This window comes from Anarhichas minor, unplaced genomic scaffold (assembly GCF_050575085.1).
Source record: "Anarhichas minor isolate MPS153535 unplaced genomic scaffold, ASM5057508v1 ptg000017l, whole genome shotgun sequence".
Taxonomy (NCBI): Eukaryota; Metazoa; Chordata; class Actinopteri; order Perciformes; family Anarhichadidae; genus Anarhichas; species Anarhichas minor.
This window is the reverse complement of record NW_027466463.1, coordinates 6,054,341-6,068,125: the sequence shown is the minus strand read 5'-3', so window position 1 is coordinate 6,068,125 and position 13,785 is coordinate 6,054,341. Positions and strand designations below refer to the sequence as shown.

Sequence of the window (13,785 nt, the reverse complement as noted above, 5' to 3'; positions counted from 1 at the left end):
CAGCAGTTTAGTTTTAGTTTAAATTGAAATATGAATGTGTTCTTATGTGTCACGTATGTTATACACAGTGGTGAGGTGAATTTCCTGGTGCATTTCCTTGTACGTGTGCAACCTAGAACTGAAAGAGGAAGCTCGTATTTACTGTATTTTCCACAGAGCTTGGAGGCAGCATTCATGCAGCATAATTTATGCAAACTGTGCATCCCTGTCTTCTGATTGGCTGAGCGAACGAACGTGTTCCCGTCTTGCATTGGGTACTGTTGTCTTGGCCACGTCCCCGAGCCACGTCGCGCTTTGCTCGCCATTTTCCCATCTTCTGAAGCCAGAAACAGTGTATTTTAGTGTCACGGTGTCATTCAACACCGTCAGATCGCTAATTAATCGTTACCGCAGACAAACCGAGCTCTTTATAGAGTCTTAAATCGGGTTACCTCTGCTGGAGCTCCCACAAACATGAACGTTTTCAGGCTAACCGGGGATCTCTCCCACCTAGCAGCCATCATCATCCTGCTGCTAAAAATATGGAAAACCAGGTCCTGTGCCGGTAAGTAAGTCTGTCGTGTACCTTTACAGTTTGTACGACCTCCCGTTTTGCACAGAAGGCGTCTTGTCGTCTTAACTGGACGACAAAGATAGAGAAAAATAGTCTCTACTGTGAAACTTCTTCTTCTGTCACGTTAGACGGAGCTTGTTAGCCAGTTCTCGGCTAGCGTTAGCTAGCTGGCTAGTAACACTGACGTCAGCTAGCCATCATTTCTGGCACTCGCTGTCACGACCACGGCGAACCATGGTGCGACGTGAAACTTGATAAATACTCATGTTGGGAAGAAAATATGTAACGCCATCCGTAAAGTGCTAGCTAACGTTAGCTAGCAGCAGCTGCCTTGCTAGCTAACGTTAGCCCTGACAGTGCAGCAGGCCCCGCATTAACGTCAGGTAGGGACAAGGGGGCCCCAGAGGGCCACAGCAGTTGTTAGTTTGGCATGTTGGGCCTCGTCCTTTCAATTGTCAGGGGGGGAACTGTGCTAGCTTCACGTTTCACGTCGCCCCCTGTTCTTCCCATACGTTGGGTTAGCCCAGTGCGACCTCTCTGACGTGGCAGCACCGACAGCTCACAAGTTGGAGATGCAAAGTTAGTGACTGAATAGAGGTTGGCTAAATGATCGTACGGTGCGTTATCACGGTGGGACTTTGCTGCGTTGTCCTGCTGCTCCTCCGATGGTCAAAGGTTAGGGTCGTATCGCTGCAAGACAGACAGTCCACCTCCGAGTTATGTCACTGCTGCTGTTTGCATGAGGTTAAACCAGATACCTCTGCACGTGCAAGTCAATCTTCTAAACGGCTGCATATCTGATCTATTATAAGTAGACTATGTCATGTCCCCGCCATCCCAGTCTGACAGTTGGTGTGAATGAATGAAGCGTGTTGTCAACACACTAGATACACAGAGAGGCTTGGGACAAGTGCAGGTGAGGATGAAGTCTGTGGAGTTGCCCTCAGATAGACATCCTCAAACCTACAATACGCGCTGCTTATTAGAGGGGCTACAGTGTGACTTTGTAATATCCAAGCTCCTGAACTAAAGTAGCTAAAACTACCCTTACATGCTAGTGAAACAGAATGGTAAACAAACTATACACTTGCATTTTCGAGTTTCCAATCTCAGTCTTGGCTCTGACATGATGTTTGTGTTATCTGTACAGAGGCTGGCTGCAGTGAACATTGGATTATGAATGAGTAAAATGGTTTCCTCCCGCCGTGGAGATAAAGTCAACAGGTGTATGTTGTTAGAAAGTACTTGAGAACTGTGGCGCAGTGTGTGAGGTTTGTGGTTTGAAGTGAGTAAATTGAGTTGTATAGAGATGTTGCTGTTTGCTTTAAAATGCCATTGCTAGTAGTTTAAGCCCAACAAACCAAATGTCATTTTGTGTGTTGTGAGCTCTGGCCGCTACCTTTGAAAACACAAGCAAACAAGAGTACGTTTAAATGCCGAAAGGTTAGATATAAATGGGGTGGCTGTGGCTCAGTGGGTAGAGCGGGTCGTCCCTTTTAACCACAAGGTTGGTACACAGACCCCCCCCCCCCCCCCCCCCCCCCTCCTCCTGACCGTATGTTGAAGTGTCTTTGAGTGAGACGCTGAACTTCAAGTTGCTCCCCAGGTGTGTTACAGCAGCCCACTGCTCTTACTGCTTAGGATGGGGTTATATGCAGGAGTATATATAGTAATAAACCTATGTTTACGTAACCATGTTTGAATGCCCTCTGCGGTCTCCCCACAGGTATTTCTGGAAAGAGTCAGGTCCTGTTTGCCTTGGTGTTCACCACTCGCTACCTGGACCTGCTCACCGCCTTCATCTCTTTCTACAACACCACCATGAAGGTGAAACACTCGCACGTTCGCTCCTCACTCTCTTATCCTGCAGCTGAACTCTGCGTGTGTCGTGGCTTGACTAGTACACCAAGCCGGCACGCCTGTGTTTGCTGAAGGATGGCTGTGGAAGATGTCGTGGACTTGTGTGACGTTGCTCCTCCATTTCTATTCGTGACTGTTCAGTATGCACTGGGTGAAGTGATTATCTTACCTGTCGTGCTCTGTCCGTGTCTTTCAGGTCATCTACATCGGGTGCGCGTACGCCACCGTGTACCTGATCTACGCCAAGTTCAAGGCGACTTATGACGGGAACCACGACACGTTCAGAGTGGAGTTCCTGGTCGTCCCCGTTGGCGGCCTGGCTTTCCTGGTTAATCACGACTTCTCTCCCCTGGAGGTCAGCAATACTGTGCAGACACAATGTCTGTAGAGGCAGGAGGATGCGCATGTTTGTTGTTTGTGCTTTTTTTTTTTGGAGTGAGGAGTCTAGAAACGGGCGACTGTGGCTCAGTGGTAGAGCAGGTCGTCCTTCAATCAGAGGATCAGCGGTTCGATCCCCGGCTCCGCTAGTCCATGTCGATGTGTCCTTGGGCAAGACACTTAACCCCAAGTTGCTCACGCAGCTGTGACATATTATATAGTGTATGAATGGGTGAATGATGACATGTAGTGTTAAAGCTTTGAGTGGTCGGAAGACTAGAAAAGCGCTATACAAGTACAGTCCATTTACACAACAGTTAGTCTCAAAGAAAACTAAAAACTGCGCAAATATAACATTTTGGATTTGAAGCCAATACAAGAGGTGAGCTGAAAATCATAGACGAGGCAACATGTAAACACTATTTCTTGCAGAAAGACCTGAAGGGCAAACTTCTCCCATGTGTGCAGGAGTCACTACACTCTCATTCATAAGCTGTCTGTCTGTACCAAATGTATTTGAATTCAGTTGCCACATATCTCAGACATCTGCCTCCCATGATTATTGTTCCCACCAACACTCCGTCTCCCCCTCTGCTTGTTCCAGATTCTGTGGACGTTCTCCATCTACTTGGAGTCGGTGGCCATCCTGCCGCAGCTTTTCATGATCAGCAAGACGGGCGAGGCGGAGACCATCACCACCCACTACCTGTTCTTCCTGGGACTCTACAGAGCCCTCTACCTCATCAACTGGATATGGAGGTTCTACTTCGAGGGGTTCTTTGACATGATCGCCATCGTCGCTGGGGTGGTACAGACCATCCTCTACTGCGACTTCTTCTATTTGTATGTAACGAAAGGTGAGTGCCGCTGCGTTCAGGTTTCATTTTTATAAAAGTGTTTCTCATTTGCTCTGGTAGTCGGTTAGGTATCAAGCAATACAATTCATAACGATGTTGTCGTTAGTGTATAATCACCTAAAACTAAGACTGGTTATATTTCCATTAGCTTAGATGTATAGCCGTTTATATCTACATGGGGAGCGAGTCCTCTTCTACAGACAAACAGCACACTGGCTCTAACAGGAACCTTTTGTGTGTTCGACATTACCTAAAGGTAGGGATGTGAACCCAAACTCCAGTGCTAAATTATTAAAGACTGGAGGATTGAAAAGCCCCGACGTCACTGGCACGCACACGCACACACACACACACACACACACACACACACACGGAAGTAAGTCAGCATACAGAGGCAGAGACACTGAAGTGAAGAAAACGGTTGACGACAACTACGCTTCAACAAGCACCAACATGTAAACGAAAGTGAAACCTAAATCAGTCGGCTCTGTCCGCAGTCTCTCGTCCACCTCCGCTGTGCTTACACACGCACAGATCTTTGAGACGTTTGTCTTCCTTTGTTCTGGTAAACTTCTCTGCTGGCTGAGAGGACGGGATGAGGATTGACTGATACCATCTGATGTCTGTGTTCTTCATTGATGATTATTATCATTTATTAACATCACTCAGGAATGTGATTTATTATATTGACATTTTAGATTAGTTTCCAGTGAGATATTAATAACTTTGCTGTTGTAAACATTACTGTTGCTGCTCTAGAACCATTATTTAGTTTTATTTCAAATTAATTCTATTGCCGTTCTGAATTGATTTGTTTTTAATGTTTTAAAAAAAAGCAAAGACTTGGTCATGAAAAATAACCACGTGTTGATCTGAGCAGCTCCTTGTAGTAATATAATCCTAGCGATGCCTACGAAAGTGAAGTGCTGCTACATTTAAAATGATTTTGACAAAACAGAGCAATCTAATGTCGACTGACCTCCATGTCGCTCATCACAGTAACCCCGCGAGTGTTTACAGTGGAAGCAGATGCCCTGATCCGAGGCGAACCCACCAATAGAAACTCCTGGCTCATTCAGCAGCGTTCACCACTACAGCCAAACTCAACTCGTAGGTTTCTGATTTGCGTAATGAAGACACAAATAAACCTTCATGAGGACCACCGTGGTTCTCAGACGCGCTTGGAAAGAGGGGGGTACGTTGTTGCTTGCAGTCTCCACCACTCATCATCATCATCATCGCCCTTTATGCCTCCTGGCATGTAGGGCAGCAAATAAAGTCTTCCCCTCCCATCCGTCCTGGGCGAGTCGCTGGATGGTGCCCCATGAGTGGTTGAGGCTCTGCATCTCCTTCTCCACAGTTCTTCTCCATGCGTTTCTTGGTCGGCCTCTTTTTCTTTTCCCTTCTGGTGTCCAATGTGAGGCTGTTCTTGAAATATCAGCAGGGTATTTTCTCCGCACATGTCATATCCATCTTCTTCTCATTAGGATGGTCTCCATGCATTCTTGTTGGCATTTGTCATACAGTTCTTCATTTGAAAATGTGAAGTATTCGCCTTAAACTCTTGGTGTGGAAGGTTGATGGTCTGTTGAGATCTTGTGTCATTCTCCAGCATTCAGAACCAAACAATAGAGTGGATGAAACACAGCTCTGGATGCAATTCAGTTTGGTTTTGATGGTCACCACTGGATGCTGCTAAATCTCACACACTGGTCCTTTTAATATGGCCCCAGACCTGCCAGACAGTCCAGTATTCTAATCATAATATTAAATACTGAATGGAATTTCATATGTTCTGTTCCCAGCATGTAAAAAATGCAACAGCTCTGCCTCTTTCCAGAAACGATGTCCCAGTTATTCTAGAAAAGAAGTGGCGTCAAAAGTACTAATAACTGTTTCATGAGATAAACCAGAAACACAAAACAGTCCTCCACAAATTCATTTTTTTAAGTTCAGGCTTTTTCGTGAAAAACTGTAGTTTTATCTCTTCAAATTAAAAGCGTGAGAAAGAAACTCATAGGCAGAGCATTGTCGTGTAATAAAGGGTCGCTAGTTCTAGGCACATAAAACCATAACTGTGCATGCAGCGAGAAAATATGCAAATACTAGTATGAACCGATGAGGCTGTTTTCTTGCTCTTATGAATGCTGTCATGTTGTCTTTCAGTGCTGAAAGGAAAGAAGCTGAGTCTGCCGGCTTAAGTGCCAAAGAGGAGCGCTTTGCGAGACTCATAGAGGGGGATCTGAGGGGAGGAGGAGAGGTAGTGGACCCCCCCCCCCCCCACACACACACACACACACACCCCCGCCCTCCACCACCACCACCTTCCTCCTCTTCCCCTCCCGCCAGTGTAAGATGCCTGAGACAGAGAGCGATCGGGAGCCGCTGGCTGAGCCTTCTTCTGATCCAGAATCAGCGGGATCAGAACAAACTGCAGAGGCTGCTCCGTGGCCTTTCGGGTTTCTGTTTGATGCATCTTGCCTTAACTTTTTTTTAATAATCTGTATAAAGGCAGAAAAAACAACAACAAAAAACACGATTTTTTTTCTACAGAAATATGTGTACGCTGAAGATTTGACACATTGGTGAAAAAGAGCTGAAGATGTAAAATTGCCTTTGATTTGGCGTTGTATGATATTGAAGCGGACTTCTTGTGGTGGGATATTATCGACTCGAGCGTTTGTAATACTATTTGCAATCGAAATAAATGTGCATTGTTTTTTTTCCTGAATCAATTTGGGGAGGAATTTGTCGAATCCTCATAATTTTGGTGGTCAAATTCTTCATGTTTTGCTTTTCTATTTTTGACCACTCTGCATTTCCATGTATAAAGACTGTCTGTTTTAGTTTCCCGTGCACTTGGTAGAGCAGGAATTCAATGTAGAACATTTAACTCTCTTTCCCACAGAGCCATGTTTTCTTCTAAAGCCTTCAAAATACACCGGTATCAGTTGCTTTTTGTGTGAATGGAAGTAAAGGGTTGGAAATTGTAAATGGCTTTCTTCATTTCAACACCCCTTCTATTACCCAGTGAGGTATGTATATATATATATATGTATGTATATATGGATATATATATATTAATATTACATATATATATATATATTAATATTACACACACGTCTTTGCTGGTAATGTGTTGTACGGCAGTGAAGTCCTTTATTTTTACTTTAGACGCAGATGTATTTATGTTTTTATCTTACTTCCTGGTTTCCAATCAACAGAGTCCGTGGTTGTTGTGCGTACTTTGACAGTAGGATGAAATCTCCCTGTCTGAGCTGAGCACAGCTCTACGAACGCTGTTGAGCTGAACTAGTTCTCGAGACGCGTCTGCTTCTATTTTAGTTTTCACCCACCATTCCAAGTTTCCTTTGAATTTCTTACTACAGCTTTTGCAGGATGTTGCCACCACAAATAAAGACTTTATGGGAAACATTTGTGTCAATGCTGTGGTTACAATGATGTTAAAAGAGTGCTCCACCGATTCAGCGTCGCAGCTCTCGATGGAGAAGAGAACCAGAGAGATTGTATTTTTTAAAATTGATTTCATCACATATTTCTCTTCTTTGTTGAGACCTGGCTGTACATTACCTACCATGCAACTCAACCACTGAGATTCAGGTGTCTCATGCTAATAGCTGCTAATGTAGCCTCTTGCCTTGAGCAGTAGTACATAAGTCTGGCTTCCTCTAGAGCCACAAAAGGCTTAAAACTATTTATATATGCAGTGTATATATATATATAATATATGTGTATATAATATATATACGTGTATATATATATATATATATGTGTATATACTATATGTGTATATATATATACGTATATATATGTGTATGTATATAATATATATACGTATATAATATATATACATGTGTATATATGGGGGTATACTGGGGCAGGTGATTTTATTAGGATTGAAAAATGACGTTCTTCCAGTCTTTTTTATAGCTGCAGTCTTTGAGCCACATGAGAGTCTGGATGTTCCTATTGTTCTGATAATCGTAGCCTGCTTATAACTGAGTGTAATATTAAAGGTTAGCTTAGTTCTGTTTTTTTTGCTGATGAGAGGAAATGAAAAGAATGAGAGGGCCTGTTGAGTCTGTGTTTATTTGGTCTCATTTATTGACTATTAAATATGTGTATATATTTTAAATAAAATGCGTAACACAAAGTGATTGTGATTTATCAAACGTTTATCTCGTTAAACGGTCGGTTTACCTATTGTGTGGCCATGTTGAACGCCGCGTGGAGGGAATCGATACGCAGTCCAGTTTGAGGACACAGCAGACAGAAGTTCAAGAAGAAATGCAACTGAAAAGTGAGTCTCTGTTTCTTTTAACTTGTTTGTTTTCTTTAATTCTGTAAAAGAAAAAAATCATAACACACTTAGCAATGCATTTCTCAGATTATTTGTGATGTCTCATCCATATTGTCATTTTGTCCTCCATCCTCATCTATCATCTAATGTTCTCTAGCTGTATCCTCCCTCCCTGTTTCATCTTTACCACCTTCTCGTGGACTGTACAGTTTACACGACCTGCGCTGGGTGGGAACCTTCGACGTCGGGCAACCCGGAACGAGATCTCCGTCGGACCATATCTTTCTAACAGCTTCCTCGACTAAAGTGAGAGGAGGACTTCTCCAGTAAATGTAACATTTTACTGCTAACACAGAACTCATAGTAGCTGAGTGCGGTGGATAAACGAGATGGCAGATTTTATACCAAAGGGTAATTGTGAGTAACTATTCACCATGTAATGTACTGGAGACACTTTAGTTTAGCGTATAGCTAATGTAAGCTTAAGTTAGCTAGCTAACCTAACTGCTGGAATGATTTAAAGTTAACTGCGTTGCCGAGCAGACATCCATGTGAATTCATCCTTTTTAGCTAACGGCAGCCATACACGACATTCAAAGCATTAATATAGAAGCGAACCACTGTTTTCTGTTGTGTAACTAAAGACACTGTGGAGTAATGTCTCCCTTCACTCTCCCTCTGTGTGTGTTGTTATCCCAGCTTCTCCTTGCTTTGTTGACACATCCGGGTCACCCGCGCGTGCTTTTAGTGCATGTGAGCGTGCCCCAGTGGGTAACTCGCGACCTGCACTGCTCTCATACGGCGGTTACAGCTGGAAACGAACATGTTGAGATGTTGCTGTAGTAATAATATCTAAAGATATGAAAGGGAATGGAATCGTCTTTAAAGTTGAAGCGCTGAAGGAAGTTGAAGTGACAGGTTGAACATATTACTAAAATAAGTTGAAGTGACAGGTTGAACATATTACTAAAAGAAGTTGAAGTGACAGGTTGAACATATTACTAAAAGAAGTTGAAGTGACAGGTTGAACATATTACTAAAAGAAGTTGAAGTGACAGGTTGAACATATTACTAAAAGAAGTTGAAGTGACAGGTTGAACATATTACTAAAAGAAGTTGAAGTGACAGGTTGAACATATTACTAAAAGAAGTTGAAGTGACAGGTTGAACATATTACTAAAAGAAGTTGAAGTGACAGGTTGAACATATTACTAAAAGAAGTTGAAGTGACAGGTTGAACATATTACTAAAAGAAGTTGAAGTGACAGGTTGAACATATTACTAAAAGAAGTGGAAGTGCCAGTTTCATATGTAAGCGCTGTGTGGTTTTTGTTCTTTAAGCATTGTTACAAATGTCAAAGGGATTTTGAATGAGGTTTTCTTACTGCTGGAACAGAACCCAGACATTCCGTTTTCATTCCAATTATTAAGCGGATTCAACCACGTGGGCACAACAAAAACATGTGAATGTGAGATGAATTCATGGTAAATCAAGATGGCCCTTATGTTCACATAACCCCTTGTTGTTTACATTCAGGCAGCCCTCTCCCCCTCTGCGCTCTGCGCCTCCTGGTCCCACCTATTCGACTGGTCTCGGCGGCGATCTGGCAGACCGTCCAGCAGAAAGTCGTGGCCGATTATGGGATGCTGGAGGAGTTTGTTTCCGCGGTGACAGACATCGTTCCAGAGCTACTCACCCCGCAGCAGAGGGCCCAACTTATCCTGGGCCTCAGAGCACGGGTGAGGAGGAGCAGTCATCAATTATCAACCACTCTTAATTATTACTGTAGGAACTGCTGTGAATTTGGGGTTTTTATGTCTTTTTCGGTGCTACCACTGGGCAATGTTTGAGAACATTATAAAATTCTATATATATTTTTTACACACTGTTCCTTGCGGGTTTAGCTGATCCTGGAGTTATGTCAGGTCGAAGCTACTGCCGACTTTGGGCTTGTTCAGCCACACCTGGACAGAGTGCAGGTGCTGATCGAGGCGTGGGTGATAGAGGTGAGTTCAAAGGGACGTTGCCTTGTAAGAAAACGGATAGCGGTGTCTTTTAAAAATAGCCGTGCACTGACAATGTAATCGACTCATTTCCTTTTCTTTTTTTGAAATGCCCATGTCATTTTATACAGGGCGGTGCGGCAAATATGAAAGTGCCACATTCCAAATTTGTGGATCTAGTCAAGAACTTGCTGAAGAATCGTGACGAAAGGGAACACTTCTTTCAGGTCAGTGTTAATGTTGCACCTCCAGCATGTTCTGTTTATAAAGAAGGAGCTGACAGGCCTCCAGATTCACTTTATTTGAAACCAACAGACTTGTCGAGCGGGCCTTGCGTTATTGTTCATGTATGACAACAATATACACCTATTGTGACTCTGTAATGTATATTGAATGAATGTGTCTCTCTACATTGACTCCCCTTGCATTGTGTGTCTTTCTCTGAAATCTTCTATTTCTAATTCGTCAATGAATCCAGTCATTGTAGTTTTTCCGAGAGTTCTCCTAAATATAAGACGCGCCGTGTCTTCCAGAAAGTTTTCCCCGAAGAGTTTGGTCCCACATATGATGACGCGCTTCACGCCTTGATGTGGATGTTTCTGTCCAGACTCGAACAGTTTCTTCCTCTTCAAACGTTCCAACAGGTACAAAAAGAAGAGATCAACATGATGTTGTGCTGGAAACAGTTGATGTCGCCTGAAATTTTGTATTTGTTTGTTGTTGTTTTTTCACCTTTTTTCTGCCTTTCCTTTCATTTTCTCCAGGTGTCCTCCGTGTTTGGCGAGGTGTCCTCAGTTCTTGAGGAATGTATGGACTCTGTGTGTCGCCGTGAGGAGCTCAAAACCCTGCTGCAGTATCACAAAGACCTCAGCCAACTGGATCACAATGGCAAGCCTCTACAGTTACCTATTCCTGTCAATACACTCTTATTATGAAATATGAATGACCCCTGTTTTTTTTGTTTTTCTCTTTTCAGATGGTTCCTTGGACGGCACCTGCATTATTTCAGCTCTCAAACTCGCCATTGAAGAAATAACTGAGACAGATAAACCACCAGCCCACATCTTGGAAAATAAGCTATCATGTACATCTGATTTGGAGAAGGGATCTTTGACATTGTCTCACAACACAACCGCTGATGGTCATACGAGTGGGATGAAGGTGGATGAGACTAGTGTGACTGCTGGGGAAAGTGGAACAGGGGTGCCTTTGGGAGGTGTTACGGGACATGAAGAAAACGCAGGGCTTGTTAAACGCCAAGCGGAGAAGGCTCCTCGGTTTCTCAAACAGTGCCGTGTTCAGCTAAAAAGACTGGACATGCCGGCGCGGACTCGCCCTGCGAGACGAAACAGAGGCCTGAGGATGAAAAAGATGCTGTTGGAGGAGAAGAGAGCTCTTTGTGAAGAGGCCCTCCCTGCCTTCAAGTCGGCTTCCAGGAAAACAAAACCCTCCGATAGGACTCTCGTACACATCTCTGAGGAGTCGAGCAGCTTCGGCAAAGTCGACTCCTCATACATGGCTCCCATCGACGATTGCAGTGACGACTCGTGGTCTTACTACTCTGATGAGGACTCTTGCCATAAGACCGCTGGCAGCGGTCTTAGTATGGCCGAATCGTGGTCCAACTACTCGGGTGACGAGCCTCCGTTTGTGACTCCCGTCGGTAGTTCTACTGAAGGTGATTCCAACGAGGACCCTTCCTTCGCGGGTCCTAAAAGGGTATCAGCTGCCAGCAGAAAGCCGGGCATCTCCGACGTCAAAGCCGGCGCTCCCAAAAAGACTCGGAAAGTCCAGTGTATCATCTGCAATGAGCCCGTGAGCACGAGCCTGAGGACCCACATGAAAACCCACTTCCCCACCGGTGGTTACGCCTGCCCCCGGTGCGACAGCAGGTTCAAGCTCTTCTCGTCGTTGAGGCTGCACTTGAACAGGACCTGCTTCGAGCACGGTCAGCAGCAGGCAGATCCGGCCAAGCCGGGAGAAGCCGAGAATCTTTTCAAATGTGACGAGTGCGGCGAGGCTTTCGGGCACCAGGTTTCACTGGAAGGGCACAAACGGACCCACAATGAACTCTACTGCAGCGTGTGTAGGAAGGTGCTGCGGGACGCGGCGACGCTGGCCAGGCACAAGGCCTCCCACACCCTGTTTCAGTGTAACCGCTGCGAGGAGACCTTCGCTCTGTTCAAGCCCTTGCTCAGGCACTGCGAGAACGTCCACCAAATCAGGAGGCCGTTCAAATGCAACTATTGCCCCAAAGTCGTAGCCAAGCTGCGCGCTTTGATCGTGCACGAGTGGAAGCACACGGGCCACCTGCCGTTCCAGTGCGCCCTGTGCTGCCTGAGATTCAAAAGCGACGCGGATCTCACCTCCCATGAGAGGGTCCACACCAGAGAGAGGCCCTACCTGTGCGCCGATTGCGGCAAGACGTTCTCCCAGAGGTCCAACCTGCTGCGGCACTTGAATTTCATCCACGGCGAGTCTCGGAACGAGAAGAAGTATTCTTGCACCGAGTGCGAGAAGTCCTTCAAGGAGAAAGGGGCCCTGAAGAAACACCAGAAGGCCAAACACTTGTGCGAGTTGTTCCGTCACCCGTGTCCGTACTGCGGAAAGATGGTCTCCGCGTCGACAATCGCGAGACATAAATTGATCCACACGGGAGAGAGGCCTTTCAAGTGCACCGTGCCCGAGTGCGACAAGTGCTTCAGGTCAGCTTCTGAAGTGAAGAGGCACGTGCTTGTGCACCACACCACGGAGAGACCGTATAAATGTGATGTCTGTGGAAAGGGCTTTATAAAAGTGTGTTATCTCAACGCACACGCTAAAGTACACTCGGGGGAGAAGCCATTTGTTTGTCATTTATGCGGCAAGGCTTTCCCCAAGCGCTACAGCATGCAAAGACACAAAACACTTGTGCACGCATTTGTAACGCATTAACCCACATGGAAGGAATGCTTCGTTAAACAGCGGTCGGACAAAATTGACATGTAGAGAATTTACTGTTCGAACCATTGACATTTTGAAACGGGTTTATATTGAGACATAATATTTTCTAAAAGCCATATCAAACAAACCTGAGAGAAACATATGTATGTATGTATATGTATATGTATATGTATGTATATATGTATGTATATGTATATGTATGTGTATGTGTGTATATGTATGTATATGTATGTGTATGTATGTATATGTATGTGTATGTGTGTATATGTATATGTGTATGTGTGTATATATATATATATATATATATTTGAAACTGAAATACAAAAGAAATGTCTGCATGACATTGAATCACGTTGACTGTAATTTGTATTATTTGACAACAATTGAGTCTGTTTTGTATTTGTAGTTAATTTCTAACAGTTTGATTTGTTTTTACTTTGGCATAAATGTATTGTTATTTGGTAATCTGTGTAAAAACAACAACAATCACAATGTTGTATAAAAGAAAGTTTAAAAAAAGTCCAGCGGTGGGGTGGGTACTTCTCCATTTACTTTTCTAAAATATTTCCAAACTTTGTCATGTAAGGATAAATGTAACACAGTAATTAATAGTATTGGGAAATTAGTTATTAGTTAGTATATATATATATATATATATATTTTTGTAAAGATAAAATATTCAAATACATTGACAACAGTTACGCCTCTACATCAAACAAACAAATGTTTTAGTTGTATGTGATTTGCATACTTTATGTGGATGAGACGGTGCATGACATGATGAGAGCTGATTGGGTGATCAGGTCTAGGAACACGTTAACACCGGACTGTACGCCTCTTTATGTATGAACACACACAGGATGTGACTA

The 13,785-nt window shown here is 44.0% G+C and overlaps 2 protein-coding genes across 6 annotated transcripts; both read left to right on the top strand.

Moving 5' to 3' along the window:
• Positions 1-275: 275 nt before the first annotated feature.
• kdelr2b (KDEL endoplasmic reticulum protein retention receptor 2b) lies at positions 276-7,081 on the top strand. The gene is made up of 5 exons (XM_076093108.1): positions 276-544; positions 2,280-2,380; positions 2,610-2,768; positions 3,396-3,648; positions 5,815-7,081. Exons 1-5 carry the CDS (start codon positions 454-456, stop codon positions 5,847-5,849), a joined length of 639 nt encoding a protein of 212 aa, XP_075949223.1. The 5' UTR covers positions 276-453; the 3' UTR covers positions 5,850-7,081.
• Positions 7,082-8,044: 963 nt separating this feature from the next.
• Positions 8,045-13,268, top strand: LOC142951515 (uncharacterized). 5 transcript variants are annotated; one of them, XM_076093106.1, is made up of 7 exons: positions 8,045-8,275; positions 9,507-9,709; positions 9,875-9,976; positions 10,105-10,200; positions 10,507-10,617; positions 10,738-10,861; positions 10,950-13,268. In XM_076093106.1, the coding sequence occupies exons 2-7, from the start codon at positions 9,614-9,616 to the stop codon at positions 12,905-12,907; spliced, it is 2,487 nt and encodes an 828-aa protein (XP_075949221.1). In that variant the 5' UTR covers positions 8,045-8,275; positions 9,507-9,613; the 3' UTR covers positions 12,908-13,268. The 5 variants fall into 5 exon arrangements, with proteins under 5 accessions (XP_075949221.1, XP_075949218.1, XP_075949217.1 ...); XM_076093103.1 differs by having other exon boundaries at positions 8,228-8,380; XM_076093102.1 differs by having other exon boundaries at positions 8,229-8,386.
• Positions 13,269-13,785: the final 517 nt, after the last annotated feature.

Bases quoted from the DNA above. Each gene is read 5' to 3' on its own strand.
- kdelr2b (XM_076093108.1), top strand. From the start codon at position 454: ATGAACGTTTTCAGGCTAACCGGGGATCTCTCCCACCTAGCAGCCATC. The intron at 2,381-2,609 runs GTGAAACACTCG...CGTGTCTTTCAG, and splicing joins TCTACAACACCACCATGAAG to GTCATCTACATCGGGTGCGC. The intron at 3,649-5,814 runs GTGAGTGCCGCT...GTTGTCTTTCAG, and splicing joins CTATTTGTATGTAACGAAAG to TGCTGAAAGGAAAGAAGCTG.
- LOC142951515 (XM_076093102.1), top strand. From the start codon at position 8,359: ATGGCAGATTTTATACCAAAGGGTAATT. The intron at 10,618-10,737 runs GTACAAAAAGAA...CATTTTCTCCAG, and splicing joins CTCTTCAAACGTTCCAACAG to GTGTCCTCCGTGTTTGGCGA. The intron at 10,862-10,949 runs GCAAGCCTCTAC...TTCTCTTTTCAG, and splicing joins CAGCCAACTGGATCACAATG to ATGGTTCCTTGGACGGCACC.